Genomic DNA, 24,296 nt, shown 5'->3' on the forward strand with positions numbered 1-24,296 from the left:
CACAATTGAAATGCGCAGAACCCATTATTTGTCTCTGGACATTTATGTAAAAGTAACCAGTTTTGAAATAAATGGTTACTATAGCATAATAAACATGCGTAGAGTCGAATAATGGGTTCTGCGCATGTCAATTGTGCTATAGTAACCATTTATGTCAAAACTGGTTACTATAGCACAATTGACATGCGCAGAACCTATTTTTCGTCTCTGCGCATTTATGTAAAAGTAACCACTTTTGACATAAATGGTTACTATAGCATAATAAACATGCGTAGAGTCGAACAATGGGTCGAAAATCGGCAATTTTTCAAAAATGTCCATGTACTATAGTACAGGGATTTTTTCCAAAAAATGGCCAATTTTCGACCTTTTTATTTATTCGTCTCTGCGCATGTTTAATATGCTATAGTAACCATTTATGTCAAAACTGGTTACTATAGCACAATTGACATGCGCAGAACCCATTATTCGTCATGTTTATTATGCTATAGTAAACATTTATGTCAAAACTGGTTACTATAGCACATTGACATGCGCAGAACCCATTATTCGTCATGTTTATTATGCTATAGTAAACATTTATGTCAAAACTGGTTACTATAGCACAATTGACATGCGCAGAACCCATTATTCGTCATGTTTATTATGCTATAGTAAACATTTATGTCAAAACTGGTTACTATAGCACAATTGACATGCGCAGAACCCATTATTCGTCATGTTTATTATGCTATAGTAACCATTTATGTCAAAACTGGTTACTATAGCACAATTGACATGCGCAGAACCCATTATTCGTCATGTTTATTATGCTATAGTAAACATTTATGTCAAATATGGTTACTAGCACAATTGACATGCGCAGAACCCATTATTCGTCATTTTTATTATGCTATAGTAAACATTTATGTCAAAACTGGTTACTATAGCACAATTGACATGCGCAGAACCCATTATTCGTCATGTTTATTATGCTATAGTAACCATTTATGTCAAAACTGGTTACTATAGCACAATTGACATGCGCAGAACCCATTATTCGTCATGTTTATTATGCTATAGTAACCATTTATGTCAAAACTGGTTACTATAGCACAATTGACATGCGTAGAACCCATTACTCGCCTCTGCGCATGTTTATTATGCTATAGTAACTATTTATGTCAAAAAATAAAAGGGTAGAAAATCGGCCATTTTTCGAAAATTTCCCTGTACTATAGTTCAGGGATTTTTTCAAAAAATGACCAATTTTCGACCTTTTTATTTTTCGATAAAACTGGTTGCTATAGCACAATGGACATGCGCATAACCCATTATTCGTCTCTGCGCATGTTTATTATGCTATAGTAACCATTTATGTCAAAACTGGTTACTATAGCACAATTGACATGCGCAGAACCCATTATTCGTCTCTGCGCATTTATGTAAAAGTAACCACTTTTGACATAAATGGTTACTATAGCATAATAAACATGCGTAGAGACGAATAATGGGTTCTGCGCATGTCCATTGTGCTATTGTAATCATTTACGTCAAATATGGTTACTATAGCACAATTGACATTCGTAGAACCCATTACTCGCCTCTGCGCATGTTTATTATGCTATAGTAACCATTTATGTCAAAAAATAAAAGGGTAGAAAATCGACTCTGCGCATTTATGTAAAAGTAACTATGATCATATATAGCAATATTATCGCATAATAATTGAATATAAAAAACTTGTTATTATGGCCATTTTTCGAATAGGAAACCCATCCATTCAAGTACACAATTCCCACAACAATGGTGTTTACTGTACAGCAATCTGTGATTTTAAACGTTAAATAATTTTTTACTGCCCTTCTATTAATTGTCAATAATTATTATTATTTTATTCAATACCCACTCACTTAAACTTGTTTAGTTAATTATTATTAGAGTATTACGGTAATTTAATTTTTCGAATATTCAGGATTAAACACCCAGGAGAGACTATGTGAACACCGTTAAGATATATATTGAATATTATCTCTCGTAAATTACTCATTAATAAAGCTAATGACAAATAAAAGAAACATGAAAACAAATATTTTAAACTTATTTTTAGTTAAAAATCTATGCACACACTAAATATATACAGAAAAGTGGAAATATTATTGCTAGCAATGCATTAACGGTGTCCGGACGTACAAAAATTATTCCAAAATGAACTTGTACTTGTACAAACTTCAACAACAATTGTTTGTTCAATTTCTATATATTTATTTTAAGACCGCACCGTGTATGAACGTGTTCCACCGTTGTAGGTGTAGCTTCAATAAATATTATTATTAGTAGGACTAGTATGCTTTAATATACAGTTTTTTTAAACACGGCCATGTGCAATTTATTGCGGTTCAATGAAAATAATATAGTAAGTAAAAAAATACAGTAAACTAAAACATAGTGAGGTTGAATTAACAAAAGCACATAAATTGTTAAGTGTTTATTTATTATTGCCTCACCCTATGATATAACAAAAGTCCAGCCAAACTGACACTTAAAACTATTCAGTTGAATATGGCATATAAAGTAGGCAAACGCTTTTCTTGTTCTGCAAATTTATCAATTTTGGCCGTATTATTGTATGGATGATGTAGAGATGGTTCCGTAGATCCGTAGGGGAATTAAAGATCAAACAAGTATAGTTTCATAGGGGAACTAATATTAGATAAAAACGGTTTAGGTGTAGGCTAGTCTGGGTTCCAGGCGGAGTTTTGTCTTATTTTAGTAAAAAGATAAATATTTTCACACATATGGCGTTACATATTCATAATAATAATAAATAAAGACAATGAATACAGATTTGGGGCAGGTCTAAGTGTAGGCCTACTCGGAGGGCTCAGAAATGTCGAAAGAAAACAAAGATACTTTGAAAGAGTTATTACTTGTGCGTCGTAGTGCATTCAAGAAAGATCAATGAAATAAAGCTGGAAGCAAGATAAAATGGACCAGTTTAACTGGTTTAACCCATGCTATAGGCCTACTAGGAGAAGCCTGGAATACTCAGAGTTGGTGGCAGTAATTGCCACATGACAGTAGACACCCTGTGTTTGTCTGGGAATTCCCGCATAACATGATTGTGAGAGATGCGTAAAGGAAGTCTGTCATCTAGGAACAAAAATCCTCACATCTAATGGACAATTTTGGCAGGAAATTACAGTGGTTTTGTTTTGGAAACGTTTCATTGAACACTGCACTATAATCGTTGAAACATTTCCACTTGAATTAAGTCAACACATCAGGCCATATATCAACCAACTGTAGTGTTTGATGGATATGTTGGCACTTCGACAAAGGCTGCCGAACAGAGACGTAGAGCAGAGCAGATATCTTATTTGATGATAACATGCCGACCACAACTACACAAGCAATATGTTTGGCTAACAATAACAATAAGAAGAAGAATTAATACACCATTTAGCTGATAAAATGCTAGCAGGTGGCATACACGTCAAACAAGCAGAGGCAGACACACTAATCGTTTCAACAGCGTACAGACACACAGTGGGTAATCATGTACAGTACATGTCATCATATTGGTGTCTCGGGGAACTCCTACAACTACAACCGATGTTGTGTTGCTGTCTACAATATTAATGAAATTCAGCGACACTAAGGATCACTTGATGTTTGTACATGCTGTGACACGGTTTCTGCAATCTATCGTCAAGGAAAGCGTAAAGCATTCAACAAGATTCATAAAAGACAAGAATATGAATTGATGGACACATTCACAAATAAAAGTAGTCATGATAAGGTGAGAAGAGCTGAAGAAACGTTCATTCTTAAACTATATGTAGCAGCTGAATTTAAATCACATGACGAATGCCGGCACATTGCATAAAAACGGGCAATCTGTCGCAGTTCCTGAAGTTCAGAATTTCAGTTAGCAAGTCTACCTCCAACTACTGCGGCAGCAAAGCATTATCGTACCGCACTTATTTAACAATTCAAGATTGGATGTGCCGAACACTACTTCATACAGAATGGGGACGGAGATTTCACCAATTGAACAGAACTTTCTGTTGCTCCTGATACTTTGCTTAATGTTGTATCATATGGTTGCAAAGAGGATGGCCATTGAAGAATTAATTGCATGTACAGTAGTTGCAAAAAACTTGGGACTATTTTGCACCTCTATGTGCATTAAATATTTTGGGCAAACATGCAACAACACCCAACCAATAATATTAGATGATGGGCGCGAAGCAATAAACACCAATTAAATGTTGAAGATGCAACATCAGATGATGTATGATTGACTGTAACAAATGCCCATGCAGCTGGTTTTTATTATCATCATCAGTGCAATTGTACACAATTAAAGAGATTCTGCCCAGGCTACTGAGCGACTCAAAGATGTTTCTCCTGCATTTTTACCATTTGATTCTATATGCCTAGCAATATGTGCTCAAATTTGAGCCATAATTGAAAATTCTAAAACTACAGTATTCAAGCTTTCAGAGCTGCGTGAAACCTAATGTGCGATAATGGATACCGCGAAAACAAATTCTGGCGCAACTCTAAGACCACATTTTCAGCTTTCTTCCTGAATGGAATGAATTCTCAACACAAAATTACGGTAGAACAGATACATTACCAAGAACCAATAGCAGTGCAATGGTGCACTAACAGAGTGATACGTCCAACCTAGACAAGCTCGTCCAAACCGAAATTGGTACAGATGCCAGAAATGAAGGTACAGTAAAAGTATATAGGCCTACTGTACAGGTAATTTTAGCCAGAAGTTTACTGCATTGGGCAATTACCAACACACCATTTTACTTACCTGGATTTTACTTTACATTTAGATTGCCAGTATTTATAAAGAAGATATTGAATTCTGTGTTTATATTTGTGTTGTTCTGGGTAAACAAACTTTACCTTGCCAGCCAGCTACAGTACACTCATTTCATCTAATTGTAGTCATATTTAAAGTAACAACAACTGTCTGAGAGAGGAAGATGACCGCGAAGGGTTTAGAATATGGATACCAACTCAAACAGCAGGCCTTTGAAACTGAGCGTAGGAAGTTGAGAAGAATGATTGTAGCAGTTAGTGATGCCCAGAGCAATAATAGGTGGTTTTTCGTCAAACCTATTCTCAATTATTATCTCTTTTAGATAAAGAGGAATCAGCTACCTGCCACAGTATTATTGTTGAATTTATACACAGTAAAGTAAAAGTGCAAAAGACAGCGGAAAAAAGTCATTTAACAGTAGGGATCGAGAAAATGAAAGCGAAAGTTTGATTCGATCTCATTCCTCAAGGTATTCTTCTTATTCTAAAACTTCAAGGCATTTTTCTCATTTTTCAGGCTACAAGAAGAAGCCAAAGCTGCATCGATAAAAGCAAAACTAGTAAGATTGAGAAGCTCAAAATTAATAGAGGAGCAGCAGAGCAGAAACTTAAAATAGAAGAGGCGGCAACCGTAGTCGAGTAAAAAAAAAGTTGGCAAAAAGAGAAGCTATCTAGAAGTCTTGACAAGGGAAATTAGTATCTTTAATGTCACTTGCATCAGTCGGAAGGTTAAAATACTTTCAGTTACCATATGCAGTGAAAAGTGGAAATGGAAACATTTATTTTAAGTTTTCTTGTGTGCATCCGGTCTTGACAGAAAACAGGACAAGCAGATAGTAATCTGTTTGTTAAACAGGACAAGCAGATAGTAATCTGTTTGTTAAACAGGACAAGCAGATAGTAATCTGTTTGTTAAACAGGACAAGCAGATAGTAATCTGTTTGTTAAACAGGACAAGCAGATAGTAATCTGTTTGTTAAACAGGACAAGCAGATAGTAATCTGTTTGTTAAACAGGACAAGCAGATAGTAATCTGTTTGTTAAACAGGACAAGCAGATAGTAATCTGTTTGTTAAACAGGACAAGCAGATAGTAATCTGTTTGTTAAACAGGACAAGCAGATAGTAATCTGTTTGTTAAACAGGACAAGCAGATAGTAATCTGTTTGTTAAACAGGACAAGCAGATAGTAATCTGTTTGTTAAACAGGACAAGCAGATAGTAATCTGTTTGTTAAACAGGACAAGCAGATAGTAATCTGTTTGTTAAACCTGATTGGATCACATTGCTATAAAGGCAAATGCCCAGCATTTACTACAAAATGTCAAAAGGACACTATTCCAGGATGTGTCGCACAAAGCTCCATAAAATTTAAGATTCTGAACGGCAAAGAATTTGAATCAGAACAGAACTATATGTAAACACTATAAAGCAGGTTAAAAACAACTCTACTCAAGAGATTGGCATATAAAAGCAAAGGTAATAATATTGACTTTAAACTTGATACAGGCAGTAAAGTAAACACTATGCCACAAGATGTTTTTAACATACAGGGTTAAATACTAAGGCTGAAATTAAACCAACAAAAGTAAAGCTCATTGATTATTCGAATACCACATCCCACTTTTGTTTTTCCAAGTTGTAATTTGATCTACTACTACAAGAATTAGCAAGTAGAGACACAACCGAAGAATTGAGTGGATTGCATGCTTTTTGGGTTGATTTTTCAGATGTTTCACAGGCCCACTGGTCCCTTGGACTAGGCCTACCAGGTGCACATGATGGCTCAAGCAACTAGAAAAGTTCGCACGAGAGAGTAATAAAAAGTCAAAGGGAAAGCCAGGAAAGGATAGGTCTGCTAAAAATAACAATCTATGTGGAAGCTGTTTTAAGGACGTACTTGACATTGATAAAGCTTTAGAATATAACTCAGTAGATAATGGCATCATTTTACTATAAGAATAGTTCTGATAAGCTGTATACCATCTTGACTGAACTGGAAATCAATTCGAACTTTACCTTCAAACTTGCCAAGTTTGTGTTTATTTATATTATAATCATTTAGCAATAACTATAACATTTATAAGACCATGGATACGATATAACCAGCTTTACATTCAGAAGAAGGTGATTTAATTCACACCTGGTCTTGGAAATGCATTTTATGTTGAGTGAACTGTACTGTAGGTCTATAGAGATGTCAGCAACGCTCAAACACTTTATAAAGATCTGGTAGATTGGCTATTTGTAAGAAGCTTGAGGTTTCTACGAGTCTATGAGGGGGCAATAGGAGGTTTCTGAATGCTGGATACAGTACATGCTCAATAGTCCAGCTCCAGTTGTACGATGGAAACTCTTCATTTTTTTCTTTTTTATTTTCCTGAAAAAGAAATTTATTCAAAGTGAAAGATAAATTTACTTCCAAAATATTTATTAGTATTATGTTATTTAAAATGTGTTACAGTACTTACTTTCAAAGGTAGGTCTTTCTGTACTGCATAAAAGCTACTACACTCCTGACAAAAAGTATCAAAGCACTCTTTCTCACTATCCCAGCAAACCTGTGAAATGCAAATTTGAAATAATTGGCATAAATTATGAAAATTAAATCCATACTTTATTTATACAACATGAAATATGCTAAATTCAACCAATTACATACAGGCCAACACTTCCGTTTTGGCCGGTAGACTCCCGCCTGACCTATCATTGTACTTCCAGTTTTTCACATTTTCTCCCGGATAGCAAAGATCACTAAATGTTGATGTACACTTAAACTCAAGTCAAATTTAGATATTGCAATCAATTTAATTTTTTACCATATTGTTTAAATGACAATAAATATTATCATATTGTATAATACCATTGTTAATCTTACCTCAGTCGCTAATCTAAGTATAAACATGGGCAAACCTTGCAAAGGAGGAACGTAATCATCAAGTAGTAAAGGTATAGAACATAACATTTCTTCCTGAAATGTAATTGATAATTGAAAAGTAATATAAAACAGTAATATTATGACATAAGATAAGTTTTCCAACCCTTACAAATAAGGAGCTTTATGAATGCAAGAAATGTAAACAGAACTGATCACAGTAGATGAAGTGAGGCAAGCCATAAGCAACAATTTAAAAACTCGGGTACTGATCTAGATTGAGATGGTGATTTTAACTGCTCTATTTCTTTTCAGTTCAGCATCTAACAAGGCCTCTCCAAACCTAGTTTCTACAATGGTTTTAACTATTCAAACCCCTAGACTGTGCCACATGTTCCATCAATTGTAAAAAGCAGTAAATGCTGGATGGAGCACTTTATGAATGCAAGAGAGGTAAACAGAACTGATCATAGTAGATGAAGTGAGGCAAGCCATAAGCAACAATTTAAATCCTTGGGTACTAATGGGTATTGATTCAGATGTAATTATAGGTAATACATAGACCAACAAAAGAGGGTAAATACAATTGCTTGCATCCAGTGCTACTGGACAGTTTACTCCAAACACGATACCATTTTAAACAACACATTCTATTTTTGTTTATAAGACAACCTAATATCAAATAAATAGAGGCAGTATTGAAGACTTTTCTCGCACTTCTATGATATTTTGGAAATGTAATACAAGTTCTAACATACCTGGTTGATTTCAATGGAGAAATATTCTTTCATCATTTCTGCTTTAGATGTCAGAAGATCTTTGATGTAAGTGGCTAGCTCTTCTTTGGTGCCATCAGCCTCTGTCCAGCCACTTTCATCTGATTCTAGGGCTAACATAGCAAGTTCATGTATGGGCGCTGGGGTCTACACAATGGAAATTCATTAATTACAATTTTTTAAAGTAATATGTATTCATGTATTTTTTTAAAACTTTTTTTATTTTCAATACCATTCAGCCATGTCTATATTATTTTGAACGCCTACAATAAATCTGATGTGAATACAGTGGATAGACCTTACCACATAAACTACTGTGTAATTAATTACCTGATGCTTAAACTAAGCTACCTACTGTACCCAACTACTCGGACCTCTCTCTAGGCCTCAAAAGTACCCGAGCAGTCTAGGCTATACCGGGGCAAACAGAATTTTTAACCACTTCGCATTGGTGGCTCAGGGGCACTCCCTAAGCCTAAGTAAAACAACGAAACCAATTGGTGGATTAATGGCCTTTTAATTGCGTTTTTCTCTTCGCATCGTAGTACTTCAACTACACAACGAAGCCACTTGGTGGATAATCAACGCTTTATTAGTCTACGGTTTCAGCAAGGTAAGCGTATTTGACTTCTCACACCTGAAACCAGGAAAAAATGTACATAACCAAAGATTAACATTTTCCGACGAAGCCTTTTGGTGGATAACTTTTCTGTTATTTTATCGGATGAATCGTTTTTTGATGTTTCTATTTTCACTTTTAACATTAACTGTATCGGTATTTTATATACCATTGGGTTGCTGAATTCTTGGAATTCCATTTGATTGAATTGTGGATACGCTTACAATTGTATTTTGTAACGTGGACGGATACAGACGAGCTCAACACGAGCTATTTTTCGAGCAACGCGATCTTTTTGCTGGTCAGATACGGCATACAGATAACCTTCCAATATGACTTTTAGTATGGCTTCCTTTATTATCCATGCATCAGTGCTTGTTCTTTTGATTAACAATGTGAAGCATTTTCAACTTGTTGACCAATTTTTTAACGCAACCGCCGAAGAGAGATACGACATATCAGCCATTTTTACCAGGTGCAAACATTCCAACGCTAACTTTGCGGTCGCTGCAACAAGTGTCATTTTTGTATCGCCTGCCTATATTTACAGTTCCGGAAATTATCAAACAAGGAAGAATACGTCCCACATACACCGGACTTTTGATCTTAGAGGGAAAGGCTTACTCTTTGCTATCTTGCTTAAATGTGGTGATATTTCTCCAAACCCGGGACCCGGAATCCATCTCAATGTGGAGGAAGACTTCAATGTTTTTAAAGAAAAGGGCCTTCACTTCATTCATCTTAACGTAAGGTCAATACTGCCAAAGATGTCTGAACTCCGCCTACTCGCAATAAAAACCAATGCAGCCGTTATCTCTATATGTGAAACTATGTTGGATAATACTGTTCCTGATGCGGAGCTCAACATTGAAGGATACAACGTTTTCCGTCGAGATCGAAATCGGTCTGGAGGAGGTGTTTGTTTTTTTGTCAAGGAAAGACTATCTATACGCGAACGCCGGGACCTGGATTCTGAAAGTATTGAATCAATTTGGATGGAAATTTTGCTTCCGAGGACGCGTCCTATTGTTGTTGGATCAATTTATCGTCCACCAAGTCAATCATATAAGCTATTTATTGACTCGTTTGAAAATATATTGGCTGCTATTCGACCAGATGTCGAAGTTATTGTCCTTGGTGACTTCAATATTAATTTGAAAAATGAATCTGCATCAATATACAAAATGTTAGAAACAACTCTTGAAACTTTTAGCTTTACCCATCTGATAAAGGAACCAACTCGAATTACTAAGTATACATCAACAGTTTTAGATATTATCATATGTAACCATTCGCAAAAAATTTTGCAATCGGGTGTCATCCATGTAGGCATTAGTGACCACAGCCTAACGTTTTGTACTCGTAAATCTTTAAAATATAAATTTAACCAACATAAAACTATCAAAATTCGTTCACTTAAGAACTACGATGTTAATATTTTTAATGAGCAATTGACACAATCTGATTGGTCGCCTGTTCTCGATTCATCAGATGTGGACTTTGCCTGGTGCTCTTTTAAAAAAATATTTTTGTCTCTTATAAACAGAATGGCTCCTCTCAAACAGGTGCGCCTAAAACAAAAATCTGAAGAGTGGATGACACCGGAAATATTAAGTGCCATAAAAGAAAGAGACTCGATATTAAATAAGTTCAAGAATAACCCAAATAGGCCAGACCTTTACGATGCATTTCGTAAGTTACGTAATCGCATACAAAAGGACATAAAGAAAGCAAAATCTGAATGTTTTTTAAATAAGGTAGAAGTTAACAAAAATAATCCCAATAAACTCTGGAAATGCCTTAAAGATTTGGGATATAAAAATAAGCCACAAAAGGGTAGCACTGTTTCGTTAGATGTTAATGGGAATCTTTGCCATAATGAAAGCGAAGTTTCAAATTATTTCAATAAATACTTCGCAAATATTGCTTCCGATTTAATGAAGAAATTGCCTTCTCCCAGTAACCTTTTTAGTGTGGGTTCGAATGCCTTTAAAAATTACTATAATAGCAAAATCAAACATGTTTCTGGTTTTTCTCTCGAAGAAATTGACGAGAGCCTTATCGAAGAGGAATTGAGAAATCTCAACCCATCTAAAAGTGTAGGCCTTGATCAGATTCCTGCAAAATTTCTTAGAGACGGAGCTCCTAATATTAAAATACCAATAACACATATAATTAACCTCTCCATTAAATACGAACGTATTCCCTCGGATTTTAAACTCGCAAAAGTCACGCCCCTTCATAAAAAGAATTCCAGAACTGAGGCTAACAATTACAGACCTATAAGCATTCTCTCCTCAGTTTCGAAAATTCTGGAGAAGGTGGTATATATACAAGTTTCCGATTACCTTGAAAGGAATCAACTTATCTACGATCATCAATCCGGTTTTCGTAGATCATTTTCTACCGACACATGTCTTATCCATCTTAGAGATCACCTTAGAGTTCAAATGTCAAATGGTTTATTTACGGGTATGGTTTTACTCGATGTCCAAAAGGCCTTTGACTCGGTCAATCATGATATTTTGTGTAAAAAACTTAAGTATCTAGGATGCCGGTCTATCGGTTGGTTTCAAGCGTACCTGTCTGGGCGAAATCAGATTGTCGATATTAAAGGAACCAAATCAAACTCTATTGAGATTGGATGTGGAGTCCCCCAGGGTAGCCTTTTGGGTCCTCTCTTGTTTCTTATTTACGTGAATGACCTACCATCTAGTATCGAAAGTGATTGTAAAGTTGTTTTGTACGCTGACGATTGTGCAATTTTTTACTCCCATAAAGATCCAATCGCAATCCAATCTAAACTCCAAAACAATCTCGTATCATGCAATAATTGGCTGATCGACAATCAACTTTCGCTTCATATGGGTAAGACCGAATGCATCCTGTTTGGTTCTAAACGTAGATTAAGCAAAGTAAACGAATTCTATATTGATTGCTTTGGAACGACTATAAATGGATCAAAATCTATCAAATATCTAGGTATTGAGATTGACCAAAATGTATCAGGTGACGTCATTGCCCGCTCTGTTATAAACAAAGCAAACGGCAGACTGAAATTTCTGTACCGACAATCATCATTTCTTAATTCACATTGTCGCAAAATTCTTAGTTTTGCTTTAATCCAACCGATGTTCGATTATTCGGTTTGCTCATGGTCTTCTACGGTAAATAAAAATTTAAAATCAAAATTACAAACGACTCAAAACAAAATGGTTCGTTTTATAAAAAAGTTAGGTCCCCGATCTCATGTTGGTCAATCTCAGCTAAACGACGTTGGTATGTTAAAAGTCCAAGACCGTGTCGAATTTCTTAGAGCCTGTCATGTTTTTAAAATATATAATCATTGTTGTCCACCTTATTTATGCAATCGTTTTATTAGAATTTCAGACAGTCATAATTACAATACTAGGGGATGCAATTTTAATTTTAGAATCCCAACTATCAAGCCAATGGCACATGTGACCTTTTTTTACAATGCTATTAAAGAATGGAATAATTTACCAATTAACATTAAGGAATCACAAACTGTTTGTTGTTTTAAAAGTAAAGTTAAAAAGTATCTACAGGAACGTTCACTAGCTCTAGAAACTTTAAATTAGCGCTTCTTCTTTTTTCGATTGTCCTTTTTGCTGTTTTTTGTCATTTTTATTATGTTGCTTTGTTTGTCTTTTTTGCTGTTCTTTCAAAGGACCTCATTGGAAACAAGTCCGTAGAGGACTTTTATGAGTTATCCTTGGCATCCTTGTTTTATATTGGTATTTTTATATTTGTCAATTTTAATTGTATGTCTGTGATATTTTATGTACTGATGCCGAAATAAATCAAATCAAATCAAATCAACTAGAAGTGGACGCCTTTAAGACCATAAAAAGTATCCACTTACGAAAGTAGGCCACATTACAGAATTTTGCAACACTCTCAATGCAAAAGACATTCAATTTTTCATAAATTTCTTTAAAAACTTAATTATTTACAAAGGGTACATTTTTATACAAGAAATTGAAAATGTTAAATCAAAAATTGTGGAAACATACCAATAGGTATCAAAATTAAAAAATAACAGACTTTTGAGGGCATGTTCATTATGGGGTAACAGTTCACAATGGGAGATTCAACAATATAGTATACAATATATTTTAATAAAACAATTTAAATTAAAATTGTTACTACCCTAGATGGTACGCTCGCTTCGCTCGCGCACCATCTAGGTCGTGCCCACATATGGTTCTCGAATACATAATAATTTCAGCGTTAAAAAACTGACAATTTCAAATGTACGTACAATAATACATGTCGTTTACAGAAACGAATAAATAGACACTGATTTATGTACTCAACTAAAATTAGCACCCTGGGAATTACTTCCGAAAGAGAAACTTGTCACAAAATGAGACCAATTGTTGGTTTTCAATTGTTTCTTAGAGCCAATTCATACTTAAGTTGGTTCCTACCCTACCCACCAAAGTTGTTTTGCGTTTAGGGCATATGATGCACCGTTGGCCTATCAGGCTCTATTATGGCTTTACAACGCTACTCATGCCAGTGAGGGAAGGGTGATGATATGGGTGGTTTAACTGCAATAATAAAGATTTGTACATAATAAATATACGGCGACTGAAAACGCTAGCACCAGCTCATTATCCGTTTAAAAAAAATTATATCCAACCTCTGCAGCACAGATTGAAAAACAAATGGATCGAATTTCTGTTATGAGTATACAGTACTTTCCTTTACGACGCCTGATGGAATAGACACTTGTGGAACGACAGAGATTGGAATGTTCCATTCATTGCAAATCAATACATTTGTATAAACGTATATTAAAAATCTATCAAAATAGTATTTTTTTAAGAAAATTGGCCTGTCTTCAACATCATGATATTGTACTCGAGCTGTTCAACCGGTTTTCAGCTATTAAAAACAATTATCGTAGGAGGAGATAGGAAAATGCGAAGCCTCCTCGAATTTTTGTGGCAGGTATTTTTCAAGATTGACATCCATTAGACAGTGTATACCACGATCGGAAAACACCCCTATTGGGGGCAAATCGTTGAACCTAAATTCGTTTTATCTAACTTAATTTAATTAGTAAACAGGGTTAGATCAGGTGGTTAAAATCAGTACCGAAAGTACGAACCAACTTTATATACCATCGAGTAAAAATTCTAAAAGTAAGGCGCGATTTACCGAATTTTGCCCTTACGTAAATTTATATATAGATTTACTTACAGAAAGTCGCATAAAGCCAAAGTTTCCAAAATCGAATAATAGAAGTTGATGAAAAAGCTCTTTGCTAGAAAAAAAATCAGAGAAATATATATATTCAAATATAAATAAATGTTACTATTTATTTGTAAATATATCCCTTTTATTGAAAAATGTCTTAATATTACAATACCTCAGTTTTGCAGTGTCAACTAAATACAGTTTGGTCTGATGTTGTAACAGTGCATGCTGGGAGCTGACACAGCCAACAAATGTATGGTGTTTGACAATTTCTCTCAGACCTAAAATACATAGAATTAATTAACTCATATAAATATACACATTTAGTTTAAATTTTTTTTTTAAACCATATTTAATGAGGGTGATCCATCCAGCTGTTGCTGATCATTAGGGACCCTCAGAGGTTCACAAGACAAACATATACACATATATTACAAGTCTTTGGGAGTGGGGTAATTTGGTCCTTAGAAAAAATCCTGACATGTGACGGGACTTGAACCCAGGACCCTTTATACATTATACATACATATACATTATACATACATATACATTATACATACATATACATTATACATACATATACATTATACATACATATACATTATACAGACCTTATATTATTTTTATTATTTAATTCCTTTATTGCATCAAGTAAGCAGTGATGGTGTTGACATAAATATAATAGTAAATATGTAAACACATAGTATAACACAGTCCAAACAAGTAATACTAAAATAAATCATAGTCCACAAATCAGTCTTTCAATGGCCATCATAGTACATCCAGTAACACAAACCAATAGGGGTTCACAATTTGCTTATCATAACTCAGTTACTGATCATTCACCAATCATTGAAAACTCCGTGGAAAGTAATGAAGTTTTTTGTGCGTTGTGTCCGGACTTTGGGGAGGGTGAACGATCTAACGCGTCCTTGATTTAACCTTGATTTATAAATATAAGAGGAGAGCTCCTAATGGCTCTCCTCAATATGTTGAGGAGAGCCATTATTTTGATTAAGTATTCGAGGCACAGGCCCACCATGGTTGGGCCTGTGGCGAGCCGAATTTTGATAAATGACACCTCTAGATGGCCGGAAATGGTACTCTCGCACGTAAAATTCATCGTAGGTCATTGTTCTCTGAACGTAGTCTACGATGTATTGTTATGATAATTATCTACGCGTCGATCGTAGGGTGGTTCGTAGGGTTAGTAAACAAATGTCATCGCCTTTAGAAGCATTGACAATGCAAACAAACAATGTATTGTTTGCTAATTAAAATCCTATCTAAAGATAGTAGACGTCAATTTTTGTAGCCACCCTAGCTAGGCCTACGCATCGGTTATCCTAATTTGGACGAAACTCCGCTGACGAGACGACATCGGGTCCGTGGACCTCTCAGCTCATGCAGAGAGAGAGAGAGTCGAGGCTATCTATCTAGTCTAGGCGGCCTACACTATAAATTATTTAATCCTACCTTGTCCTTGGGTCAGCGAATTATAAAAACAACGACACCTAGGCTAGGACACCAACAAAATATATGCAAAATAAATATATATTCCATATTAATTACTATAAGATTTAACATAAAGGCGACATGTGTATAAGAAAAGGCCCGACCAGAATTTGGAGGGGAAAACATGTGAGCAGTTATTAAGATCAGAGAGAGTATTATGTTTCATGTCATGTGACACAAAATCCAGGTACACGATCTTAATTACTGTTTATCGTCGGCAACCACCCTCACATACTGAGTTAAAAAAAAAAACATGTGAGATGTTGCGGTAAAGCAGAGAGTATCGCGTTTCATGCCATGTGACCAAAAAAACTAGGTCTGTATAATTACGGTCTTCTGACGGCAGTCTTTTTGAGCTACCGATTGAACGTTCTGATACTATATTTAGAATGAATTGTTTACGATATTTTTCTCGCAACATCAAAGATCGTATGCGCGCCTAGCCTATCGGGGGTGGCCATAACAAAGATCGTTTGCACGACTATATATAGACTGTGTGTTGTATTCGGGGTTAATATTCTTATCATTATATATATTTTTATGACGCAATGTAACAGGTTGGGGAGCGCTATTTTAGGCGCTCCTTTGATCGTTTTCAGGAGCGCCAAAGAGCGTCAGCGCCATGGCGCTCCTTTTAAATCAAGGTCTGCATTATATATATACTGTATCTGAATTTGAAGTGACAAATTTGTAATTAAATAGAGAAACTTTTGACAAATATCTAAGTCGTACCTTTATGTAACTTATCTTCTACATCTTGCTGTAACTGTAGTACACTCGTCAAACGCACTGGGCTATGATGGGAACGATTATGAAGGTCATCTGCATTTCCTGCTTCAGTTGAGGTTGTGTTTGTAGGAATAGTACTGTCTTGCATTTCAATATCATCCTCCTCTTCTTCTTCGCAGCAAAGCTCATGCGGTCGTTTTCTGACGCTGTTAAAAAATGTGTTTTATCTTATTCTTAATCACTTCCAACAGCAAGACCATAGGTAGACAGATATCTTAAAATGTATTTATTGTTACAGTATAAGTAGTGCAGTTTGGTACTGCATAGGTACAAGCCTGGACTTTGGATTAAAATGCCAATACACTGTATTTAATCACCAAACCTCTCCACTGAGGAATACAGTTTGTATGAGAAAGGTAAAACTGACTTAACATAGGGATAAGTGTATGTTTCAGATGTTCTGGTTCGGGAATCATCAACAAGTAATTTATGTGTAACCCTGATTAGGGGTTGGTCATACAGTAGTGGTAAAACAGACATTGCCCCTTGTTCATTTCATGAGAAAGTATTCTTAATAGAATTGTCCTAAAGGAGACCAAATAAGATAATACACAGTTCTCAAAACCAACAATTTGAAACAACTTGCCGGAATAAATTGAAACTTTACACATGCATTCACATGTTCACATTCACTGTTGATAATTCTTGCACTGATCCTGATCAAGGAACTCAGTTTATTTTAAACCAAAATTATCAAACAATGTGATACTGTACCTGCTAGTTACAGGAGGGTCTATAACCATTTTATCAGATTGACTACTTTCATTGCTATAGTAAACGGCCTTGCTGCTATGGCCGCCATCTTGATTTTTTGCCTGTTGCTGTCCGTCATCTGTAGACTGAACAACTTGCATGCTTGACTTCTCACCAGCCATAAATGCATCAAGTTTCTGTAACTTGTCATCGGTACGAACCATCTGATGTGCATAAACTTTATCCTTTGAACTTTGACCTTCAGAGTTCTTGATAGGCTCTTTGACATTTATTTGAGAACTGGGTAAAAGAGTCTAAAATAAACATGAATATCTATACAATGAATTTATATATTTAATACTGAAGTATACATAGCTAGTTCTAAAGGTAAGGTAATGATTTATGAACAAATGTCCATTTTCTTAGCATTTGTTATTGTTCTAAAACCTGCTTTGGGCATCTGGACAGGAAATGGTGAACTGAATTGATATATTTAATCATGATACTTGGATGATAGATGAAGACTGAACGTTTAAATCGACTTGATACCACCCTGAAAATGATGTTTATTCTAAGCTTATACGCATGTACTGATTATTAATCATTTGAAGAAAAAACTAATATTATTTTACAAATACTATATACATTACCTGTGCAAAGAAAGTGCGAGAAGCATTGCAACCAATCAGTTTTTGTTCTACGCATTTTTGTATATCTTCTATAATAGCGCCCTCATGCAGAAAATGTACTTCATATTTGGTTGGATGAACATTTACATCAATGTTTGCAGGATTTATTTCCAAACTGGAACAAAATTAAAACATTATAACGCTTTGTTACACTGGTGACAATAATATAGTGCATCATCATAATATCTGTCCGCATGGTCACATCCATTAACCAACTTTCACAAATTTGGACCCTGTTAATTACTAAAAAGTGGTAGATCTGCAGTTATAAATGTACTTCACATTTAGATGGATGAATATTTATATCAATATTTGCAGGATTTATTTCCAAACTGGAACAAAATTAAAACAACAGAAATTAAACATAACGCTTCATTACACTGGTGACAATAATATATTGCAGAACTGTCCGCATGGTCACATCCATTAACCGACATCACAAAAATGGACCCTGCTATAAGAGGTTAATTAAGCTGCTATTTTGTGGAAATAGTTCACTGAATTGAAATACAGTTACATCTTTTAGAAATCAGTCTTTATTTGGGCTGGCTCACATTGTCAAGATTTTCAATATTTAATTTATGATTTTCAAATTTGAGTTTTTCCAATATATAAACAACAATAATAACTCACACGATTACAAATATCAGATAAAAAGCAGAACAATATCTATACTATCTATTTTTTGTTTCCTTCATTCTCTTTTTTTTTTAATATTTGAATCTACAAAATATAAAATACATTTTTTAGAAATGTTACCTCATATACATAAATGGATGCATGTGTTTTGGTAGGTAAGCAGAATACACCGTTTCAATCGCCTTCTTCAAAGGTGAACAATCAACAAGACGATCTGCAGAAATAATCAATAATACCAACTGAAAATGTTGTCATATTATCTCTATGTGTCTGTCATGTGCTTTAGGCAGGTAAGAGTTTAAGCAGAGATATTCCCTCAAAATGTTACAATTATACGTTGACATGTGTTTGGGACTTGCCATTTATGCTGTTTATAAGGTGACTTTTAGTTTATTTCTTTTGTTTATTTATATCAAGGTGAATTTATTCACTATCCTTTTTAAAGGAGTAAATCCTGTTCACAAGATAAACATGTACAAGATACTACATAAAGTCGTATTACAAGTATTTGGGAGTGGCATTGTATATTGTCATTAGAAAGTCCTGAAATATGACAGGACTTAACTCAGGACCCTTGGATTGGTAGCCAAGCATCATAACCACCAAGCCACACCTCCAATCTTTATAGCTGTTTACCTCTAACTATATATTAGGCAATCATTACCATGAACATGACTTGACATGATTAAAGAGTAGGAACTGGGTCTATACAAGGTTGCAATCAAATTTGGCCCCGTTTCTGCTGCCAAAAATATACCGTATCAGGGAATAATTTCGCCAGTGTAGCATAGCAAAAAGCTATACAAAACAACCTTATTGCTACACATTTGTACAATTGTGTAGCAAAAAATACAATACAAAACTATATGTTTCTCGAATCAAAAATCAGTTTGATTAGCAATATTGCTAAACAAAATTTTGAAATGAAATTTTTCCCTGCGTATATATACGGTATATTTTATATACGGTATATTTTTTGGCAGCAGAAATGGGTCCCATAAAAAATATACCGTATATATATGCGGTATATATACCGCATAAATATCCCCATCGTTTGTGGATATTATACGGTATATTCCAAAATATACCGTATATTTCGTACCCCGTATATTTCGTACCCCGTTTCTGCTGCACTCAAAATATACCGTATATGTGACCCGGCCCATGACACAAGGTCAAAAACTAACAGAGCGTGACGCGTTTGTTTGGTTTTTCTGCTGCATTGACACACATATGTATAAGCAAGCAACAGATCAAAATATCACTGTGGACTGAAGAAATAACTATTTTTGCAATTCAATTGTGGGGAGAAGCGAAGGTTGGGGGAGACTGCATGGTAACAGAAGAGATACCGAGATTTACAAAAGTAAAAGCAGAATTTGTGGTAGACTTAATAACGCCAAAGTTATCGGCAAACATCGTCATCTTCTTTGCATAAATCTAGTCAATGCCCATTCTACATTTCTAGATTGTTTGTGCGGTGTAAATTCGTTGCCACTTCTGCTCATTAGATTTAAAATAGAAAGCAATGCTACGACGTTTTGAGAAACCATCATTGTTTTGTTTTTGTCATGTAACCTCACTACACGAGACTCTAGGTCAATCCATACTTCCGTCTAACGAAATGCTTTTTGGGTAATGAAAGCCTACTTTTTTACAGCCCACCCACGAAGTATGTGCAGCGGAAACGGTGCACGAATTTCATATACGGTATATTTATACGGTATAGTTGGGATTGGCAGTAGAAACAGGGCCCATTAATGAGTTTTCAAGGACCGTTATATAAATGTACAATCTTTTTTAGTCAATAACTGCATCTGGTAATTATTTCACTTACGGTTAATGAAAAGTAAAAAAATACACTTTTTCATGGAGTAATTAGCATTGGTAATTTGACCTTTCATTTTATATCCTAATTTGGGATTTTCTTGTGATACTTCCAACAGCTCTCTGCAAAAAAAAAAACAAAAGATATATTAATGTGCAGCTCGCACCGTAAAGACTTTGTCTTAAGCTCTGTCTACACTGCCAAACTTTATGTGACAAAAAAATTTGATGTGCCCAAATATGGACATGATGATGTCATATCACTACACTATCATGTTTGGGCACATCACACTTCTTTTTAGTTTGATGGTGTAGACAGCTTAAATAAGCTAGGTAAACTGGACATCACATGCTCTGAACATACCCTAAGATTCATATCCACCGCCACTAAAGTGAGCTCACATCATCAGCCCCTTCTCATAGAACTAACCCACTAATCATGAAAAAAAAAGGTTTGAGTATTTTTAGCAAGAGCCCTATGATCGAGATAACAATTTTCAGGGACCTAGGCACTCATTTTATAATTTTGGCCAACAAGGGGTGTTTTTTTGTCTTTCATCCAAGATTGAAATATGAAATGACAACTATTGCTAATTTTCACACTCACACTAGAAACCCATTCTACTCATATAAGTCATCCGAAAGTGTCATCCATCACTAAAACTTCCTAATCAAATTAATTAATTAAAGCATAATCATTAATAATTAAATAATAAAAACTGAATATGGATTTTTTGAATTTATTTAAAAACTTGTTTTTTTTAATAATTGTTCATTCAAGTTGAACTTTCACCCATTTGAATAATAAAATTATAATTTCTGAATTCACCTAGCAACAGAAGGTCCATAAATAATTCTGATGTTGTCAACAATAGTGGCATTCTGGGATGTGCGGACATCAGCTGTACTTTCACCTTGCTATTGAAAATTAGAAAAAAAAAAACTATTAATAAAAAAACTACTGTATTAATAACTTATAGTAAACCCAATGTTGAAAGCAAAATATGTGATGATAATAATCAAATGGCAAGGATATGTTAACAATTTTCTGTGTACAGCACTTTGGTTTATTGGAAAAGCACTTAATAAATAATAATAATTGATATTCAATTGTTTCATATTATTATAAGTGATTACTAAGGTTTCTATTCCGTCTCTTACCACATTCTCGCATTACCCCTGAAGAGAAAACAAAAACATAAACATTTGTTGGTACCTTTTTAAGCGTGAAGCTAACACCTGAATTGTGAATGGCGTATTTACTGACGACCTCTGTGACCTTGGCGTGCTCTTCACTTGGACTCTTCAACGCTTTTCTTCTGGTGGCTATGTTGTAGAACAGATCTTCTACCTTAATTATCAATAAATAATTGAATTAATAATCACTGTAAAAAATGGAAAAACAAATTATAAAACCTCTGTCTTAGAGTGATAATTTGTGGAAACCATTTGCAAATAAATACTTACTGTAATCTGTGTCCCTTTATTGCCAGCACAAGGTTTTAATACAGACTTCAGCTTGCCATCTAAATACGATCCTCTAGAAAATCATCAAAATAGAATAATTCTCTGAATAAATATTAACAAATAAATCTAAATAAATTTTGTATAAGACGTTTTGAGCAAATTATTGCAATACTTACTTGTATGCACATTTTGAATCTTGGGTTTTGGTTGTTATAGCAACATGAGCAACGTGGCTAATACTAGCAAGGGCCTAGATAGGAAAGAAAGATGTTTATAATAATAATAATATTTATTCGGTCATCAATGTAAAAATAACCAGGAATGAGAATAGGCTAAAGCCCAAACAGATTCTGCACTCACTCCATACAATACAAACAGTTAAGATAAAACCATATACAAGAAAAATACAAATAAACTATACATAACATGAAATATAGTGTTTTGTTAGAGCAGCCTTAAATATTGAAATGGTTTGTGAATCTTTTATGTCATTTGGTATTTGCTCCCATAGTCTAGGAAAGGAAACAAATACAGAATTATGAAAAGTATTGCCTTTTTTGTCAACTATATTAACATAATAACCTTTTAAAAATGTGATAAACGTCCATTACACCGAGATTATGTATGGTTAAGGTCAGGAAAGCGACTACGTAGCACACTATGTAGAACAGATATCTAAATTCATTAGTTTCTTTTTCCATCCATGCTTTCAATGCATTGAAAAATACTGTTAAATCACATTGTAGTTTATTTTGTGTAGTGTATCTTTATTACAAATCTTTACTTGTTTATATTTATTTTAATTATTTATATTTTATTATTGTATTTTTATGTGACCGATTGTGCCTGTCATGAATTACCGCAAGGACCAAATGAAATAAAAGTTTAGGGGCTCAGTGAAAAAAATGATACTTTCAAGTATAAATAACTTTCATGTACCGTAAATGTTATATTAACAGTGGAAAGCTTAAAATAAAGATGGGTGGGTATTGCCGTTCACCTCCACCTTGCACAATTACACCCTTGACATGGTAATGGTAATTGGTGGAGCATCTATATAAATTTTAATTTGTGGTGTTATTATTGTACCTCTCCTCTAAAACCGTACGTTGAGATGCTCGTTAGGTCCTCAAAATGTCTCAATTTACTAGTGGTAAAGCGCTCGCACACGATTTCCATATCTTCTTTCTGTAATGAAAATGTAAAAACAATAGAGATAGAATGTGAACTATGGTAACATCATTAAAAATTGACGAGTTGGGTAGTCAATTTTCCATGTTTCTCCCTCTATTACAAGCTTTGCATTTTACCAGCAGGAACACACACACATACTTACTCGTATACCTGTGCCATTATCCTGAATCTGCAGTAATTTCAGACCACCAGATTTGACAGTTACCTGAATACTTGTAGCCTTGGCATCCAAACTATAAAGCAAACGTATAATTTACCAATTATAGTTTGTAGAATGTATATTTGCCTGAATAAATAAATAATATTAATAAACACTAAGAAATAAAATTCAGAATAAGCATGGCTAAAGGGATCATTTATACTACTACTGGAGATGACAGGTACCATTCTCAAAACACCCCTAAAAAGAAAGTAGAAGAGTCCAGGAAAACTTGTAGCCTTTTCACACTACATGTTATAAGTTGTATACAAACCTCCTGAGATATTGTATTGTTTTCACACATGATGACAATCGCTTTGAAATCTCAGTAGTCAACAATTTGTTTGGGGGAGGGAGGGAGGGAGGGAGGGGGGGGGGGGGGGAGGGGGTGGCTGTATTGTGTGAACTGTAGGCCTATCAGTACCAAATAAAAGTGGATATTTTTAACATGGACATTCCAATGAACAAAGTATATATTTAAATGTATATGCACTGAGGAGTGTTGTATTGTTTTGAATGTAGGCCTATCAATACTAGACAAGTGGATATTCTAATAAATAAAAACATAACATTATCTTTTACCAATTTTCAATCATCTCTTTGAGGGCATTTGCTGGTCTTTGTATTACCTCGCCTGCTGCTATGCGATTCACAACAGTTTCATCAAGTTTTCGGATTACTTCAGCCATTTTAACTTGTCTGCTTTACTTTACTAAAACAAAATGTAAAATCTTCAGGGTTAAGAATAAGATGATAGCGGTCAAGAATAAGATGATAGCGGTCACATTTGAAATCAACAGTTTTTATTTTAGATGCGATAAAATCAACTTCTGGTATTTTTATCTAAAGTATTGTTAGGATAAATTAGTTATTTTACCAACACCATGTGGATATTATTTATTTAGTAACTGAATATTTTATAAATAATATTCATATTTACTTTTTAAAATAATACAGAGGTT

General features: G+C 34.6%; 1 protein-coding gene across 1 annotated transcript; it reads right to left on the minus strand.

The window, feature by feature from the left end:
- Nucleotides 1-1,969: 1,969 nt before the first annotated feature.
- LOC140054809 (DNA mismatch repair protein Mlh1-like) lies at nt 1,970-24,041 on the minus strand. The gene is made up of 18 exons (XM_072099907.1): nt 23,917-24,041; nt 23,278-23,368; nt 23,031-23,129; nt 22,118-22,191; nt 21,942-22,014; nt 21,691-21,825; nt 21,304-21,392; nt 20,485-20,597; nt 18,768-18,861; nt 17,970-18,123; nt 17,341-17,633; nt 16,570-16,772; nt 14,495-14,603; nt 14,326-14,389; nt 8,457-8,621; nt 7,702-7,794; nt 7,295-7,384; nt 1,970-7,203 (listed from the first exon to the last, which is right to left on the minus strand). Exons 1-18 carry the CDS (start codon nt 24,021-24,023, stop codon nt 7,024-7,026), a joined length of 2,226 nt encoding a protein of 741 aa, XP_071956008.1. The 5' UTR covers nt 24,024-24,041; the 3' UTR covers nt 1,970-7,023.
- Between the last annotated feature and the right edge of the window lie 255 nt (nt 24,042-24,296).

Source organism: Antedon mediterranea, chromosome 1 (assembly GCF_964355755.1).
Source record: "Antedon mediterranea chromosome 1, ecAntMedi1.1, whole genome shotgun sequence".
Lineage (NCBI taxonomy): Eukaryota > Metazoa > Echinodermata > Crinoidea > Comatulida > Antedonidae > Antedon > Antedon mediterranea.

Bases quoted from the DNA above. Each gene is read 5' to 3' on its own strand.
- LOC140054809 (XM_072099907.1), bottom strand. From the start codon at position 24,023: ATGGCTGAAGTAATCCGAAAACTTGATGAAACTGTTGTGAATCGCATA. The intron at 22,192-23,030 runs GTACAATAATAA...TTTCCTATCTAG, and splicing joins CGTACGGTTTTAGAGGAGAG to GCCCTTGCTAGTATTAGCCA. The intron at 16,773-17,340 runs GTACAGTATCAC...ATTTTTTAACAG, and splicing joins GACCCTCCTGTAACTAGCAG to CGTCAGAAAACGACCGCATG.